The sequence below is a fragment of the Anser cygnoides genome, chromosome Z, assembly GCF_040182565.1.
Source record: "Anser cygnoides isolate HZ-2024a breed goose chromosome Z, Taihu_goose_T2T_genome, whole genome shotgun sequence".
NCBI classification, from domain to species: Eukaryota; Metazoa; Chordata; class Aves; order Anseriformes; family Anatidae; genus Anser; species Anser cygnoides.
Genome location: NC_089912.1, coordinates 16707033 through 16724928, shown reverse-complemented (window position 1 = coordinate 16724928; position 17896 = coordinate 16707033). Strand labels below are relative to the sequence as shown.

The following is a 17896-nucleotide window of genomic DNA, read 5'->3' as shown; positions in this document are numbered from 1 at the left end:
AGACTTCAGTGTTTATCAAAGATTGTGGATAAGCATCAACAGCAGCCTATGAAGCTATGATGGTGAGGTTACAGAAGTACCCCATTAGGAAGTTGGTGTCTGTTTATATCAGTGCAGTTTCCGTTCTTGTGTGATGAGAATTCTGACTTTCTGTAGAAGAAGCCCATAGTCTTGTTACAATAACGGAAGAAAAACAGACTGGTATTAGAAGGTAGAACTCACTTCTTGGCATCTAGTCTTTGTTTTTTCCACTGTGGATTTTCTGTGATTTACCTGATTGTGGAATAGACCCAGGGAGCTGTCAGTACAAGAGTTGATAACATTCTGTTCAAAAACTGAAAAGAATTACAACTGACTTATCTAATGCTTCTCTGTTAACCTTAATAAGAAACTTTCAGCTTGCACAAGCCACAGAAATGCTCTACATGCGTTTGGATACAATGAATACAACCTGTGTAGACAGGTAAAAGTGTTCTGGAGATGACGGAAAATGTTATTCATTCTTCTCATGCATTGGGTATTGAGGAATCTGTGGAAGGAATAATCCAAAATCTGTGTTAGAACTTCATGGTGCTTGTCAAAATGATTTTGTGGGCTCTGGATTTGATCAGTCTAAATAGAAAATAGGGCGCTCTTGGCCTCCTTCCTATAAACACTCCATGGGAGTGTTGGTGAGAACTTTTTCACATCGCAGCCTGGTATTCCAGTTCATTTGTAGTTGAATGGAACTCTATCTGGTACTAAGCCTGCTCCCTAGTGGTGTGGCAAGTGAGTGGGAAATGGAGTCGCAGCACGTGTGCCACCCAGAGGAGGAGAGTGGCCATCATTTTGCTGTTTGAGTGAAGCCTGCATTGTGCAGGAGAGCTGTTAATTACTCATCAAAAACGTGAAAGTTGCATATTCACACTAAGTTTACATTTTGTTAGCTTAATATGTCATCTGTATGTATGGAACAACAGAACGTGACAGGCTGTCTTGTTCTTCCAAAATAGCTAGTTTCTGTTTCTTTGAACTTGGTCTTTCATATCTGTCAACATAAATGTAGTGCTATAATGGCTTCAGAGTTCAGGCTTGCTTTTGACAGGTAGAATACATTTACAAGAAAATCTCAATTGAAAGTTTTCCTGCACTTCTGGTATTTAATGGAGTTTTTTTTTTTCCTTTTGATAAAGATTTATTAATTGGTTTTCTCACCACTTGAGCAACTTCCAGTTCCGTTGGAGCTGGGAAGATTGGTAAGTTTCCTTTTAATCTGAACCTCATATTGCAAAAACCTTAAACTTTCAAACTTATTCATGAAATGTCACAGTATAGTGGCCCTGTTAATTACTTTCCTCTAACTTTTCAGAGATCTTTTTATAATCTATTCACCACCATTCAGTGGCAGATTATCTTGATAATCTTTTTAGTTACTGTATTGTCCCTGACTAGCTTTGTGATGAATCTCATGTAAGCACAAGTGTGCCCTGAGGAGGCGTAGAAACACTATTTCTTTGGATTGTGCTATGCCCTCGGTCAGTTGTTGGCAAATTCTCTGAAATGGCTCCTTATTTTAATGATTTGTTCTGATGCTTCCTCTCTTTGTGTCCTGTGTTCAGTCTGTGACGATGCTTTCTGTCCTACTCTAACCTTTCATTTTAACCTTTGTCCTTGGGACCTTGGGGTCTGTTTCCCTCCTGCCAAATCCTAGTACATAAAGTTCCAGCAGAGCTGCACCAGCTACCCATTCTTATAATGCCACATCTTGAATTTGCATTCCTGGCTGGAGATCCCTGGACTCTATCAATGTCTAAGCACAGGTTTCCAGGTTTTGTGTTCCAGACACCGTGCTGCCTCCTTACTGCCATCTTGTTTCTCACTCTCGCCTTTTTAGCAAGATCACCTTGGCATTAAGTCCTCTGTACAGACCTAACTTCTGCAGCCTGCTACCGTACACACTCTCCATAGGTGGTCTGCCCAAGCGTCATGGAGAGGGGTGCAGTCTTTCTTAAGATACGTTGCTGTGGCATTACTTAAGTTTTCTTGTGTTGTCCTTGCAGAGTTAAGTGTTTGCTGGTTACTGTAGTATACATTCATGTTGGCTGACCAGTCGGTGCTCTTCAAAGAGCTGATTTTTCTTTGCACGGATGTTCCTTGATGGGAATGCTTATGTGGGTTTCTATCACAAGCTGCCATTTTTCACATATCTTGAAAATGTAACTATATTTGAGATTTTTCTTCAACTGAAATGCATTTGAAATCAGCCAGAAGTTCAGAAATTCCTGTGAGGGAGGAACAGACTATGAAATCACACAAGGTTCTTTTCCTAAGGAAAGAGAAAGCAATCTAACCATCAGCACAAGTTATTTTTGGTCTGGTGGGGAAAAGAAAGCTACTTAAAAATATAGCACACAAAAGACAAGCTTTCAAGATTGCTGATAATAAGGAAATACTGATAAACCACCTCATTGTCTTAAAAATGCTTACACTGTAAAACAGAAAGTGTTAAGCAGTCCAGCCATGCTTAGACCATGATTGTTTTACACGTATTAGACTAAGCCAAAAAGAGACTAATTCAGAAATTCTTTCACTAAAAACTATTGCATTCTGTCCTTTGATAGGTCAGATTGTCTTACTCAGGACCTTGAAAAGCCCAAACCCAAATTTGTGAGAGAGGTTTTGGAAAAATGCATGCGGTAAGTAACACCTTTAGATAGTTGCATTTTAGACAAAGTTTGATCTTTTCTTCTGGATATTGTCAGATTCCTTTTAACGTGACTCTTACCTTACACATGTCTGTTCTTAAAATTCAGTTTCAGCTAAGAGATGAGTCTACTATTTTATTCTGGTCTACATATTGTAGGATGCTTAGATGCTTAATTCTAGCGGAGAGAGGGAGAAACAGGTGGAGCAAATGGTAGTGAACTAGCTATCTCTAGGTATGCCCACCTCTGTTTACAAAAAGATGTGCTTCACCATAGGCATGGAAAGAAACAGTTCAGCCAGTATTTCTGGAAAGCATTCACAGAGATGGAGGGAACTGATCATTAGTTATTCTAAAAACTAAGAATGTGGTCTTGATTCTTCTGAGTCTCTATGATGTTGCTTGTATTTAAAAATAATAATAGTAATAACCCACACACAAATGTCTCCAAAGCCCAAGAATAAGAATGCACAATCAGGACTAGACTTAGGATTCTACAGAGAGAAGGATATAGAAGGGAGAAAGAGCAAAATGTTCAAAAAGCCTATGTTGTTCACCATCCTACATGGAAACATTAATCCATTTTAGAGTGAATTCGGTATAGAAAGTGTGAAAGTATTGTACTACGAAATCAATGCATTTTTTTCTGTTACATTCTTCCATTTCACTGAAAACTGGTAGTGAAATTTAAGCCTTTATAGTAATGAAATAAGTTGGAAAGTAAAATCAAGAGATTTATAGACGTGAAGACGTTTAATATTTTTTCTGCTTGGATTATCAATGTCTTACTAGCTTTCTAGAAAGCATTTTAGGCTTTTGCGTAAAAACATCCTACCAAGCAGCTTCTAAATCTTTTCACAAGCTAAATAGTGAAGATGATAACTCTCAGTATCAAGGTATTTGAATAGAAAGCATCTTCTAGCAAGTTACTTTTACTAACAAGCAGAAGCTACCATTGTATTGAAGAAACATCTGTGAAACGTAAATACCAGAAAAACATTGTAAATCAGTGACTTTAGTGTTGGCCCTGATGTTATACTGTTGTGGTTTAACCCGGCCGGCAGCTCAGCACCACACAGCTGTTTGCTCACCCTCCCCCCTCCCTCTCTGGGATGGGGGAGAGAAACGAGAAAATGAAGCCTGTGGGTTGAGATAGAGACAGTTTATTAAGACAGGAAAATAATAATAATGATGATAATAGTACTACTGATAATAATGTGTACAAAACAAGTGATGCACAGTGCAATTGCTCACCACCCATTGACCGATGCCCAGCCTATCCCCGAGCAGCCGGCCCCCCACCCCGGCCAGCCACCCCTATATATTGTTTAGCATGATGTCAGGTGGTATGGAATACCCCTTCGGCCAGTTTGGGTCAGCTGTCCTGGGTCTGTCCCCTCCCAGCTCCTGCTGCACCCCCAGCCTGCTCGCTGGCAGGACAGAGTGAGAAGCCGAAAAGTCCTTGGCCTGGTGTAAGCACTGCTCTGCAACAACTAAAACATCAGCATGTTATCAGCGCTCTTCTTATCCTAATCCAAAACATAGCACCCTGCCAGCTACTAGGAGGAAAACTAACTCTGTCCTAGCTGAAACCAGGACATACACCCATTTTCATTCTGCTCTGTGAAACTTATTTCCAGACTCTCCTACCATCAGCGAATAATAGACATTGTTCCTGCAAGCTTTTCTGTCCTCAGTCCTGCAAATCCAGTGTGCATTTACAAATACGGAGATGAAAGCAATAGTAAGTATTACGTGGTGGGTTACTGAGTGGTCGAGTTCAAGTGTTTCAGAGCAAGGGAGCACACTAGATTGAGCATATCGGTTGTAAGTGATTTTTATATGGGCAAATATGTTCCATATGAGTGATTAATACAAAGTCTGGATCTCTGTATTATAATCTTTGTTACTTTGTAAAAGAAAAGAAAATCCAGATACATTAAATTACATTTGCTGAGGTGGTTGTGGTATTGTACAGTATTGCATTGTTCGCCAGAGGACTGAAATTGGAAAATTCATCTATTTTCCCTGTTCAGGCACAATCCTATGCAGAAGTGAGCATGTGAAATGATAATATGGGCTTATTTTTTTTTTTACCTTCATAAAACAGTAGAGCATTCTACCAGTAAAGTGGGTTTAATGAAGCACACAGATGCAGCAAATAATGTGAAGATTGACGTAGAGACTTTTTACAACCATTAATACAACCAATAATAAAAAAATTAATAGAGAATACTAAACATAAAGGTTTCGCCATCAAAGATGGAGTGAGGAAAAACAAGGCAGTATTGTATCTTTAGGAAACTGGGGGAAGCTGAAACCTATCTTCAGAAAGGGAGAGTAATTTGTTGACCTCAGCTCTAAAGATTGTACCAAATGTTTTGAATGTAACATGAAGACTAGGAAACCTGCTGAGCAGTTTTATGGAATAGTGGTGTGGACAGTATCAAAAACTGCTAGTTTTAGGTGTATCTGGGAAGTGTACTTGCTTCTCTGAGAGGCAAACTGATGGTAAAAAATATTCAATTGCCTACTGATTTTTTAACCTCTTTGTTTAGGGTCTCTTCCTGGATATACTGTGGCACTCTGTTTAACAATTGCAATTAAAAACAAGGCCAGTAATGATGAAATCTTCAGCATTTTAAAGGATGTGCCTAATCCAAACCAGGATGATGATGATGGTAAGATATCTGTTAGGCTTTGCAAGGCTGTAATTGCTTCTGTGTGCACTGATTTACATTCCTTCAGAGCTGTGTGTGTGCTGGTTAACTGAACTGTTTGCTTCTTCCTTCTTACATTTGGCTTTTAATGTATTAGTAAATGGAAATAATGCACCATTGTTAAGGTTTGTTGTAAATGTGTTATATGCAGAAGCAAACCTCTTTTTCTTAACAGAGGTAACCCAGTGCTCGAGATGGGTTTTCTTGGAATTATTGTCAGAGGCATCATGAAGGAATTTAACATTTCCCTTGCCTTCGTAGTACAGTTCATGCTGTTTGCCTTACCCTGGCAATTCAGTGCTTTTGCCCTTGTCTAAAAGCTCCCCTCCTCTCAGTGCAGTCTCATGGCAGACAAGACAGCCGCATGCTGGTGTTACTCTTGCACAGAAGGTGGTTCTCTTCCTCCTACAATAGAAACTCGCAATGGGACTCCACGCAAGTTCTGCTGAGTTTTGCAGCCTGAGACAATATTGATTGCTAAAGCCCACCCATTTTAGGGGGCAAGAATGAGTACAAGATAGAGAATTTGTTTTCTAAGAAGACAAGAGAAGTGATCTGTGCAGTGGGGACAGTTTCATAGTATACAGTATATTTCCACAGTAAAAGCAGTTGCCCTACCATGCAAGCAGAGAGCACCAGTAATCTGTTTTTTGTCCTGAGATCCGCTATCAAGTCTCCTGATGTGGTTTAGGCGTCACCCAGTAATCAGCATTCTCTGTCCCACTTGTCTTCATCTGTAGATCTACAGGAGGGAATTTAGCACCATTCACCTCGAGTACCCGTGTTCTCTGTGCACACTTGCTTGATTCTTCTCCCATATTAGAAATAGCAATCCTATCCTAATCATCCAGAGCTTCACCTGTGCTCATCCACTGTCTTTTCCTTACGGTCTGCCAGGCCTTCAGCTTGTTGCAGGCCTCCTTGGCTGTCCTTTTCTGCTGCTGTCCATGGCTGCTGTTACATGCTTGTAGTAGGGCTGTGTCTCTGATACCTTCTTCACTGGCCTGGAATTCACCCTGCATGTTTTCCCCGTGACAAAATGGGAGTGTGAATATCTGCAATATGTATAATACTTGGTAAAATAAGTACTTGGAAAATCTTTACCAGCTCCCTACTCAGCCTTGCACAACCCTCTTGCCAAAACTTTTTTTGTGAAATGAGTTAAACCATAAGTTACTGCTTCAGTTTTATGTGTAGTTTACATGCTCTGCTTGAGGTACTTACGGTTCAAACTTCAAATAACTTGCAGATGAAGGATTTACCTTCAACCCTCTGAAAATAGAAGTCTTTGTTCAGACTCTGCTCCATCTAGCTGCAAAGTCTTTCAGCCACTCCTTCAGTGCCCTGGCAAAGTAAGTGTAATATGTATGTTCTTTTGCGGCTGACAGAACTGTTTAATTCTGACAGTGAAATGACTGACAAGGAAACCGATCTGCAAGCTTCAGCCATATTCTGGGTGCTTCACAATGCAATAGGATTCAGAGAACTAATGACGCTGCTTGCCAAAGGAATGGTAGCGTAAATGCTAGCTTACATATGTGAATGGAGTTAACAAAAGTATATATCACATTGATGGAGCTGTGTGATGTATATCACAGCTGTGTGATGTACATCAAACGAGTGAGACGGGTTTGGAACCTAAATCCATTTTAGAATTACTCATTTGCTGAGCATACGAGGAAAAAGGGATGTCTCCTTATGTTTGAATGACTGGGTAACTGCCATCACATTATCTTTACTATGAGTATGACTAACGAACAGTAAAGTCTGAAGAAAAAAAAAAACATGAAATTTCAAAGCAGCTAGCTACAAACTTCTTTATGTACCAAAACAAAATAAGATCAATTCCGGAGTATTTTGGAGAGCATCCCTTAAAGAAATTATTTAACTTTTAAAGAGTTTACTTTACCTTTTTTTCAGCAAAATGAGATAAAATAACTCATTTTTAGTACTGTGTAATTTTCAAATGTTCTTAAATGGCCATGATTCAGGAAAGGTAGTTAGATACATCTTAATGGATTATTTTTACGTTTGCCAGTAAAAATACAAAAAGGTAATACAAAAACCTGCTCTTGGAAGCTCTGTAAAGGCCGTGTTTACAAGAAACTGTTGGTAGTAACCTGCAATCAGTAGTACAAGAGGCAGGCTGATGTAAATATGCAGAGCCATAATATTTTCCCTGCTGCAGACCAGCAGTGGCAGACACGAGATCAAAAAGGTCTACTTAGTGCTTTATAGTTACATTACAATAAGCTGATTTGTGAATGCTGTGTAGCATTGAGCATAACTATGCTAAAATTGAGGCTTTAGCTGCATTTCTGTCAAAAAGAGGCAGATTGGTTAAGTGTCTAAAGTTATGGAAACACATATCAAGAAGGTCTTAGGTTCAAAAAGGCAAGCAAATTTTGCTTCAGCTGTGTAGCTAAACACACCGAGCATGAAAGTGCCTTCTGCTTCTAAGAGTATGAGAAATGTAGTCTGCTGTCAGAGAGAAGGTTCACCACCAAGATTCAAGCTGCTTTTAGGACCGTAGATTTTTTTGGCTCAGAGTGATTATATTTTCCACAGATTAATTGTTCAAGAATTGCTGCAGATAGTCCCAGAATTCTCCTTTTGGGCAGTCTAAACCACCTGCCTCATATCTCGTGCTCTTTTGACCTGATCCCAACCCCTCCACTGACTATTCTGTATCTGTTAAAAGGTTTCACGAAGTCTTTAAAACACTTGCTGAAAGTGATGAGGGAAAACTCCATGTTCTGAGGGTTGTATATGAGGTTTGGAAGAATCACCCACAGGTAAGAGGTTGCAATAGCATTGTGAGTTTTGACTCACAGAGGTCATATTAAATAAAAAGCAGTGCAGTTTGCTTTATATCCTTTAAAAGATTCTTGACTATTGTCTTATTTGAAGGAAAGTTCAAATTGTGTTTACTGTTGTTAATAGTGCCTAAAAAGGTTGGAGGTGGAGTATATACTGTGAAGCTGTTTATTCCTCAGTAAACGACGGGAGAGCAAAGGCTGTCATTCTGACTCACCTTCATGCTATGTTTTTTGTCAAATAAGAGAGTAACTTTTGCTAGAAACTTGTTTCTGCTCAAAACTGGAAACTGGTGTTGATGCGTGGACTTGAAAATACGATGTAGATCTCCTAACAAAAGCAGGCAAAATTTCTGGATATGAGAAAACCTGATTTTAGAGCTTTTTTCACTTGGTAGTGAAAGCCATGCAGTTATTCCACAATGATCATGTTGGAGTCACTGTTGTGCATGTGCAAAGTGAGTAGAGCTGCAGTCAATAACTGTTCAGAACAGATCAGTCTGACAGTACCATGATTACGTTCAATCTTGAGCCAGAGGAAATAACACCCTGGAAGACCTGTGAAAAATACCTCACTTGTTTAAGCCGTTCAGTTTCCTCACAGCAGTTGTTTTCTCCCTCAGCTGTCATTCTTCTATAAATAGAAATCGATAAGGAACTCATGCTGAATTTGCCTGCATTAATTATTTCATGTATTCCATACTGATGTGTTTGTGTTACATATAACCGTGTTTGAAAGTGGACCATATTTCACAGCTGCATAGTCCAGACTTTCCGAAGCAATTGCACTGAGAGTAATGGATAATTCCTGCATCTACTACTGGACCTGTGGTCTGTCCTCTAGGGCTTCTAAGGGTAAAAATTTAGTGCCTAACAGAGAAGTAAGATCTTGTATAGGTATATTTTAAGTACAGTTAAAAAAAAAAAATATATATATATATATATAGGTTTTTTTATATATTAAACTTCCTACGCAAAATACTGACCTTGAAAATCTGATGATTACAATCTGACCTACTTCTTACTACTGTCCTTTAACTGGATCAGAAGAAATTATGTTACTGCAATTTAATATCCATATCCTCTTCATCCCTTTGTACTGCAGTAGGACCAAACCCAGATGGAGGTTTCAAACCCCTACTTAATGGCTATGTTAAGATTGCTTTAAAACAACTTATGAAGGCCTTGATCATGGAGCCTAAATTTCCTCTCCTGCATGTATCGCGGTTCATTTTTTTGCTTCTTGCTAAGCACTTTGTGAGTCCACAACCTCTGGCACATAGACTCTGTACAGAGTCTGTTTTCATGCAGCTCACCTTACTCCCATATAAATGGGAACACCTTTTGATTTGGTTCAGACTATCAGTAGTATTTCTGAGGCATATAATACTAATGAGTGATCTCTGTTGCAGATAGCGATTTAGCAGCAGGAGTCAGTAGTCCCTGGACCAATTTAGAAAGTTCGTGTTGGTGACTTCATAAAGAGAAACTTCAACACTGAAATGAAATCTTTTCCCCAAATTCTAAGCCTGTGTTTCTTGGAAGATCAGGCTAAGTAATCAGAGATTCGTCTTGGCATTACAGGAAGACAAATAGAGCACAGGATGCTATCCTGGGACTTGAAAGTTGAGTCCTGAGTCTTCTGTATGATTCATCCAGTTATTTTAATTTTCCTTCCTTAAAAGGAGCTTTGTTACACTTCCTTATGTGACAATGGCTGGTTGTGAGGATAAATACATTGCAGGCTGTGGTTCTCAGATGTTGTGGTATTCAAGCACATGAATAACTAAGATAAGCCTTTTTTTCTTTTTTTGAACAGCTTCTAACTGCTTTGGTCTGTAACTCTTCTCTGCAGTTGCCCACTAGATTACTTGCAAAGCTTCTGGAATCGTGACACTGCCTGTAGCAGGCAAACACTTCCATTGACTACAGAGCACTGGCTCTGTCCTCATATGAATAGTTCCTGTAGGGAAGAGCTTATTTGAAAAGAGCACATTTGAAAACTATTGCAGTTTGAGGAGAGTAGGCCAACAATTGTTCTTTATGGTGATACGACAGTTATATATGCTGTGGTTTTAGTACTTTGATGACAATACTTGGAGTTGTGTCCATGATGCTCCACTTCCAACTCTGATGCTTGTATTTTTTGCTTGTGTATGGAAATACGTAACTTAATGAAGAGTGATGCGATACTTTCACAAGGAGAAAAAAGGTTATTAAACAAAATGAGAATGCTTACTTTATGCAGTTGATACAGATCCTCTAATGTAAGTAGCTTTAGGCTAGACTAACCAGATGTCATCTCTAGACAGCAGTAGCTTTTTAAAGTATTTGAAATTACCCAGTAATACCACTAATATTGAGTTGCATCAAACCACCTCTGAGGCTGGACTACTTTGCGTAGGCTGAATGTTGCCACAAGACCTTTTCTTATTTTGATAGAAATGACTGTCTTATCTTTCACAAAATACAGATGATTGCTGTGCTTGTGGACAAGATGATTCGGACACAAATTGTTGACTGTGCTGCAGTAGCAAACTGGATCTTCTCCTCGGAGCTTGCACATGATTTTACTAGGTAACACAAACTTGTCTTAGGTTGTTATTTTTCTCTGAATTACTATTTTGAGTGGCCAGTACATCTATGAAAACTGAGTAGTGTAAGCGAATGGTACAATTAATCTTGTTCCTTCTACAAAATACCTACTTCAGCGTCTTTCTTTCTGAGTTAGCATTGTGTGTTTATATGACCAGGCAAGAATGTTACTAGCATGTCATTTTGCAAGTAGTCTCTAAACATATCAAAGTGGAAGAACACTGGAAAATGTTCTTAGGCAAAGATTGTTACTCTGTTGTGTACGTAGGTTTTATATCTGGGAAATCTTACATTCCACAATTCGTAAGATGAATAAGCATGTTTTGAAGATTCATAAGGAACTGGAGGAGACTAAGGCAAGATTGGCCAGACAGCACAAAAGAGTGAGTAATTTGTTTGTAATTTTTAATTATTTTAGGCTAAGTTATACAAACCTGCATGCAGCCAGACTGATGCATAATTGCTTTTGGGGAAGGACAGGATAAATATGCTTACCAGGAAGCATGTATGCGGACGTGGTCATTTGTAGCACTTAAAACATTAGAAACTGAATGTGTGTTCTCGATCCACGTTTCTGAAGTTTGCAATTACCTAAGAATTCAGTAAAATCTTTAGCGGAATTCATGTGTGTTTACTCTGTCCAAGCTTTCTCTCACAAGTTTCTCTTCTAATACGAGCATGTCTTCCATTTCCCTTCTTATCTGGATTCCAGTTACCTTATTAGGTAACACCGAGAGCAGTTACAAACTATTTACGTATTTACAGTAAGTTCTGTTAAAGAGTACTCTCGTGGCTTCCATGCAGAAGTGCACGGAAACAGCTATTTGCTTTTGAAAAGTTGGCTGTTACTGTTCTTCTGATGGATGCTGCTGGATTCTGACACTGGCACCTGTCATTTCCTTCTTCCCGGGTTATTTTTCTGAATACCTTTTGCATGATCTGAGTTACTGTATGCAAGAAACTGATGAACAAGCTGCTGTTGTGTTCTCTTGTCCCAAGTAGGACAGTAAGACGGGGTGAGAGCGTGTCTTCTGTGGCAGCTGTCGAGGACAGGACCCTTGGCTGACTGTAATACTAGGCTGTGGCAGAGTGAAGTCAATTTAGAGACATGTTGAGAGTTGCAGAAAGTAAGAAAGAATTTCCTAGTTAATACATAGTCTGTGAGTGTGAGTACTTGCACAAAACCCCTAGCTAGTTCCAAAACTTCGGCCAAAGTCAGAATTTGCCATGTGGCACAGAGGCTGCTTGTGGTTTTTGAAGAAACCTGCACAAGTAGTTCATTTCCAGGAGTACCTGTGAAGATTTCACCAACATCTCACAGTTAGCCTGTGCAAGTTTATCGCAGCCTCTTCATCTTTTTCTGTTCACTCCAAGCAGCAGCTGTCATAGTTGTTTGCATCCTTAATGTACATTGATCAGCAGTTAATAAATGCCGGTAATTATTGAAGACTTGGATGCAATCATTGATCTTACTATGAGACAAAGAGCTTCTCTGGCATCTTGAAACAAATACATCAGTGTTTTTGTTTCTGTACTTGTCTAATGCTGCAGCTCTTTATTACTGAATACTTTAAATGAGTATTGTGCCAGGAAGAAGCATTTGTATGCAACAGTGAGTAGTCCTGCAGATTGGTGCTCTGCTGCATGACCATTCCTTTTAGAGGAAGGAAACCATCAAATTTTGATGTCCCCAGCATGAAGTGGATTGCCTTATTATGGAATGAGTCCAAGCCTTCTCTTAGGTCCCATTGATCTTTCACCATTTTAAGTTCAAGAAACCTCTGTACATGGGGGGAAAAATAAGTTCCTATAGAAAGAATAAAATGAAGTCCGGGGGTTCTCATTTGATCTGGAAAGCCTTTTTTTTTTTTTTACACTGACTCAGACCTATCAGTGTCTTCTGATTGTGAATTTCGGTTGTTATGCAGTAGGTGAGTTAAGATGTCCCTACATTTGTCACAAGTTGCTCATGTTCCTTTTACAAATATTTTAAGTTTTTAGCTGTTAATTGTACGGGCATTTTTTACAAGGAAACAATGCTGTGTGAAGCAATATCTACGTCTGAATGTATCCTAATCCATTTGATTCTCTCCGTCCTCCTGTATCCCATTTAGTCTTGTGTAAAACTTTGTTATCTGAGATCGTAGTCTGATACCATGTACTTGTGGGTATTTTGTGGGGTATTTTTTTCCTGATTGTTTTTCTTTGGGGGTGGGGGTGGTTGGTTCGGTTTGGTTTAGCTTCAAGCAATGAGAAAACTGCATGTTACTAGTTTGGTTTCCACCCTGTCCCTTTGTAGTCTCAGAGCTGTAGTCTCATTTGGTCATGAATAAGGGGAGGTCCCACTTTAGCACCATGGGCTAAAATGGCTGGTTTTCCTTGTGTGCTAGGCAGCCAGATTCATCTGACCTCTAGCACAAAGGCACTTTATTTTTTTGCAGTCCTGAGATTTCAGAACTGTTCACTGGATGAATTGCCTGCCCTGTAGCAGTGGCCAGAATTTAAAACATGTATGCCTTTTTTTTTTTTTTTTTAAAGCTCTTCATTATCTGGTAATGATAAAGTCAGCAGGCGTATTACCTTCTATTGTTTCTCCAGTATGTAAGAGCTTAGTAAATCTTTGAGCTTTCTCTGGCTGCTCTGATACTTTAATTTTTTTTTTCAGGCCTTTTCCACACTGGTGTTTTTTCTTCCAAATGGATTTTCTGTATTATACTCAAAGTAAATATCCTAAAAAAAAAATGCAGTTCTTGCCAAGCTAAAAAGCAGCTTCAGGTGCTACTCTTCAGTTTCTCTGTAGACCTTTTCACAGGTAAAACCAGAGGGCGTTAACAGTATCCACAAGTAGCCAGGTTGCTAGTTAGTGTGTTGTTGTCACTTACAGCGAGACAGTGACGACGATGACCGAAGCAGTGATCGGGAAGATGGACCTCTAGAAGAGCAGATAGAGCGTTTGCAGGAGAAAGTTGAGTCAGCTCAGAGTGAGCAGAAGAATCTCTTCCTTGTTATATTCCAGGTAATGACGGGCAAGGTCTCATCCCACTTGCAGGCTTTTAAGGTTCCTGAATTTATACGCTTTTGGTGTCACTTGTATCTTATATATATGGTTGGGATGAGGGTATAGGAAAAGGGGTTGATGAGCTTAATGTGGGTTAGAGTCAATCCAGATCATCCCACAGCAAAGACTGCTGCTGAGCAGAATCTGCTTAGTTTCAAGTGCACATGAACAGAATTCTGCTGGTATATAGTTTCCTGAACAACCAGAAGGTAACTTGTTTTTGTTTGTGTACTAATTCAGTGTCTGCCAAGCAAAATAATTATTGTCATGTTGCTGTTCAAAGTTTCTGTCCCCAAGATACCCTTAGTTGAAGTTAGGAACCTGCTTTCATTTGATGAGATTAAATAAGTATTTTTTTTCCTCTCTTGAAGCGTTTCATTATGTTGTTAACTGAGCACTTAGTGCGCTGTGAAACCGGTGGAATCGATGTATTTACACCTTGGTACAAGAGCTGTATAGAGAGGTTGCAGCAGATCTTCCTACAAGTAAGTTTCATTTCTCGGTTTGGAAGGGTGTGGGCGGGCACACGCTGGATTGAAAAGCTTTTGTGGCTGGAGAACTGAGCACACCATTAGAGCAGTAGGTGGCAGCACGACATCTTCTCTGAAGGCGAGTGCAGGGCTTGGTCATAACTTTCTGGTTCTGGCCGCTTCTCTGCTACAGGCTCGTGGAGGGACTGGAGCTTGCAAAGTAGATTCCGAGCTGTGACTATGAAATTAGCTGAGCTTCTTTTAACTGTTTATAGTAAGAGCAAAACTCTGAGCAAACAAGAATACTAAAATAGGAGTCTCTTAAATAAGTGGATGAAAATGCTGCAAAATTCCATTTACTAAGATGCATAAATATATCAGAAATTCGGACGGGAATTCTTGGCTCTGTATTAAATTAGGTAACAAGCACAGATGAATGGGTGAAAACTACAGTAATAGAAAAATTGTACCAGTGTGAGCAGGAGACATATCGAAAGATGGGCGACTGCAAAGGCGTGGCAGTGTAATTCTCCCATGGGCTGAACCCTTCCCTGCTCATAGATGTGACTTCAGAGCACAGCAAATACCTTGAGTCCGTTAAGATATCTCCGCAGTTGCCTCTGGACATGGCGTACTGCACGCAATTCAGTGTTCAGGAGTGGAAAGCCACAGGGAGCGCGGTGCTCCTTGAAACAGGCTGTCAGCGTGTGCTTTCTTCTTGCAGTCGGTGGTGTGGTTCTGCATCATGCCTTTCTTGTCAGTGGCTAGTGTGTCATGGAAATGAGATGCGCTCGGCAATTTTGATGAAAATACTTGACCTGTGATTCTTAAATGTATTGACTTTCTCTTCCTGTTCTTATATAAAGATAAATGAAAACAAAACTTTTTTTTTTTATCTGCCAGCATCACCAGATAATCCAGCAGTACATGGTGACCCTAGAGAACCTCCTGTTTACAGCTGAACTGGACCACCACATACTGGCTGTGTTTCAGCAGTTCTGTGCTCTGCAGGCCTGAGGAGTATTCGTGGGCAGAGTGGCAGAGTCTTGTCTGCAGGACTATAGTGAATTAATTTTTTTTTAATGCGAAACATGGGGATGAAAAACTTTTTGACTAAAACTGGCTTTCATGTGCTCCTACATAAAACAGTACAGTACTCTAACCTACAGCAAACTGTGTAAGCATCATAAGCCTTACTAGATATGATTCTTAGGGGATTGACATAAAGTAAAATATAAATTCTTTTGATCTGTCTTTTAATTTGGTTTGACTCTTGACTTCATGATAGTATTTCTGTTCCCCCCCCCCTTTTGTTTATATAAAAAGGAAAACCAGGCAAAAACTACTATAGAATTTGTTACCTCTGCCTGGCCCTTAAATCAGAGGAATTGCAAAAATGTGAAACAATTTGTAGTGTTTTGTGAGTGTGAAGGGGAATGCACTTTCTCAGTGAACAGTGTGGTAAGTTCTCTAGAATGGCACAGGAAAAGTGTCTTAATTTTGGGCATGTGAAACACTGAGTTAAGCTTTCAAAGTAGTATAGAGCATATGGATTTATTATCAAGCCAGCTAGATTTTCAGAGTTTGAAAGGACATGGTTGTAATACAGTTGAAATATGTTTTTTAAATGTGTTGTCTGTTGTCTTATTCCAGTAGCTATAAACAATCAGTAGAGGAACTTCATGTACGTCTTCTGAAAAATGCAATCCTTTTTGCAGTACGGTCAAAGAATCATTAACTGCTCCTGGCAGTAGTCTCCACTGGTAGATAGAGACAGTCAGCAACACTTGGAGTGGGACGGATTTTCTACTACTGTACTGCACACCTCAGTGAGGTGTAGGGGACTCTAGCCCCACGTGCCAGCGGAGAGGGAAGGACAGTGTCCAGCTTGTTCCTTAATTCCAGCCTGTAACTAGCTGGGCTGCCGAGCTTGCACTGGACTGCACCTGCAGGGATCCCAGAAGTCCTTCTGGTACTGGCTACAGGTAAACCAAGTGCCCTCGCCTCACCTGGCTTAGTAACAACGCTTCGTGGTGGCTGTATCTGCTGCCCTTTCCTTGCTTTAAAGCGTGGCAACAGCATGTGGCTCCCATGTCTTCAGAAAGCGTTTTAATGCTAAACTGATATCTTACAGGAGACTTAGACTGGGGAAACACAACCTGAAAATAGAGTAGCCTTAGTTTCGAGTTATGCAAATGATTTTACTTATATAAATGCCAAATCAGAGCGGTCTGTGTTACGGTAAGCAGTGACGAAGGCAAAGACACTGCCTTAGGTGCTCAGGTCTGTACTGTGCAGCGTACTTCCAAGCTGTTTATGGTCTCTTTATTTTGCTGGTGAATGTTTAAAGAATTTTGTACCCAGTGCTATTCAGTTCAAGCTCAAAAGTGATGAGTTTTGGGTAATTTTGTTCTTGTTCAAATTTTTTTTCAGTGTTATGCCTAGTAACGCATTTCATCCCAACATTAATGAGTTGACCTCCTGATGAAGCAAGGAGGGTAAAAAAATGAAATTTTCTACTTCGAGTGTTGACTTAAGCTTGTATGTGGCCTGTAGCAATTTGATATATCTCATAGATTAAATCTGTTACTTCTGCTTTGTCTGCTTACCCTCTCCGATTTGACTGATCCCTCCCTTCTTCTAGAGTATACTGTTAAGTGTTAAGAATTTGCTTTATGCAAGGGTTTTGTCAGTCATGCAGAGACTTCTGCTTCAGATCTTTCTGTTAATGTTCTTGAGTAATCAAGTAGCCTTTTTTTTAAAGAAACATTTAGCATTGTAGAGGGCTTAATTGATTTTTTTTTTTCCACTGTCTCAGATCAATGAGGAGTTCTGGTATTAACTAATGGTGGGGATCTAACTGACTGTAATGTGATTTCTGTAAAAGTGATAACGCAGTTAAAACTTGCAAACCTGTAACTTCCTCTGAGCCTCGACAAATAATGGTGCTGGGGATCCAGTTGCAAATACCTGCCTATGGACAGAGTAATCCTATGATTTAAAACCAAATAGCAATGTCTTTCACAACTGGTTGAACTTCCAGTGTGCGCATGGGCTGATTACATCTCTGTAGTCTATGGGAAGCCTTGTACTCCTTGTAGGTCCAGCGGCATACACCTGGCTGGTCTGGACTGGGAAACCGGTTGGATCTCTAGGAAAGAGAATGAATGACATGCTTGTAACTAATAACGATACCAGCAGCTAACTGCAGGAACTTGGAACTGCTGCAGTACGGGGGTTGGCGCATAGTGTAAAGATGCTGTAGAAATGTGGTGTGCTTGGAAAAAATGCACAATTAAAGACGAAAATAAATGAAGGTGAAGCAGGTTGCTACTGGGTTTGTCCTAGCTGTTTGTGGGGGGCCGCTGAAGCAAAGCAGCCATCAGGGGGTTATGCTGCGCTGGGTGCGGTCGGGTTCGGACCATTTTGTTTCCCCTGTACCACGCCCGCCTTTACATTGCGTGCCGTGGGCTGACTTGACAAGCGTTCCCGGTCCGCACAGCCAAGGGGTGGCGTGCGTGCGTGCTGCCTGGTGCCAGGAGAGGGCTGGCGCA

The 17896-nt window shown here is 40.1% G+C and overlaps 1 protein-coding gene across 1 annotated transcript in view; it reads left to right on the top strand.

The window, feature by feature from the left end:
* Positions 1 to 17671, top strand: part of NCBP1 (nuclear cap binding protein subunit 1) — a 31769-nt gene extending 14098 nt beyond the window's left edge. Inside the window, exons 12-23 of the mRNA XM_066988394.1 lie at positions 399 to 463; positions 1173 to 1235; positions 2601 to 2675; positions 4324 to 4427; positions 5242 to 5364; positions 6653 to 6755; positions 8105 to 8198; positions 10693 to 10796; positions 11083 to 11197; positions 13699 to 13830; positions 14244 to 14357; positions 15246 to 17671. Of these exons, the coding sequence (XP_066844495.1) occupies positions 399 to 463; positions 1173 to 1235; positions 2601 to 2675; positions 4324 to 4427; positions 5242 to 5364; positions 6653 to 6755; positions 8105 to 8198; positions 10693 to 10796; positions 11083 to 11197; positions 13699 to 13830; positions 14244 to 14357; positions 15246 to 15359 (1206 nt within the window). The 3' untranslated portion in view covers positions 15360 to 17671. The remainder of the gene's footprint in view (positions 1 to 398; positions 464 to 1172; positions 1236 to 2600; positions 2676 to 4323; positions 4428 to 5241; positions 5365 to 6652; positions 6756 to 8104; positions 8199 to 10692; positions 10797 to 11082; positions 11198 to 13698; positions 13831 to 14243; positions 14358 to 15245) is intronic.
* Positions 17672 to 17896: the final 225 nt, after the last annotated feature.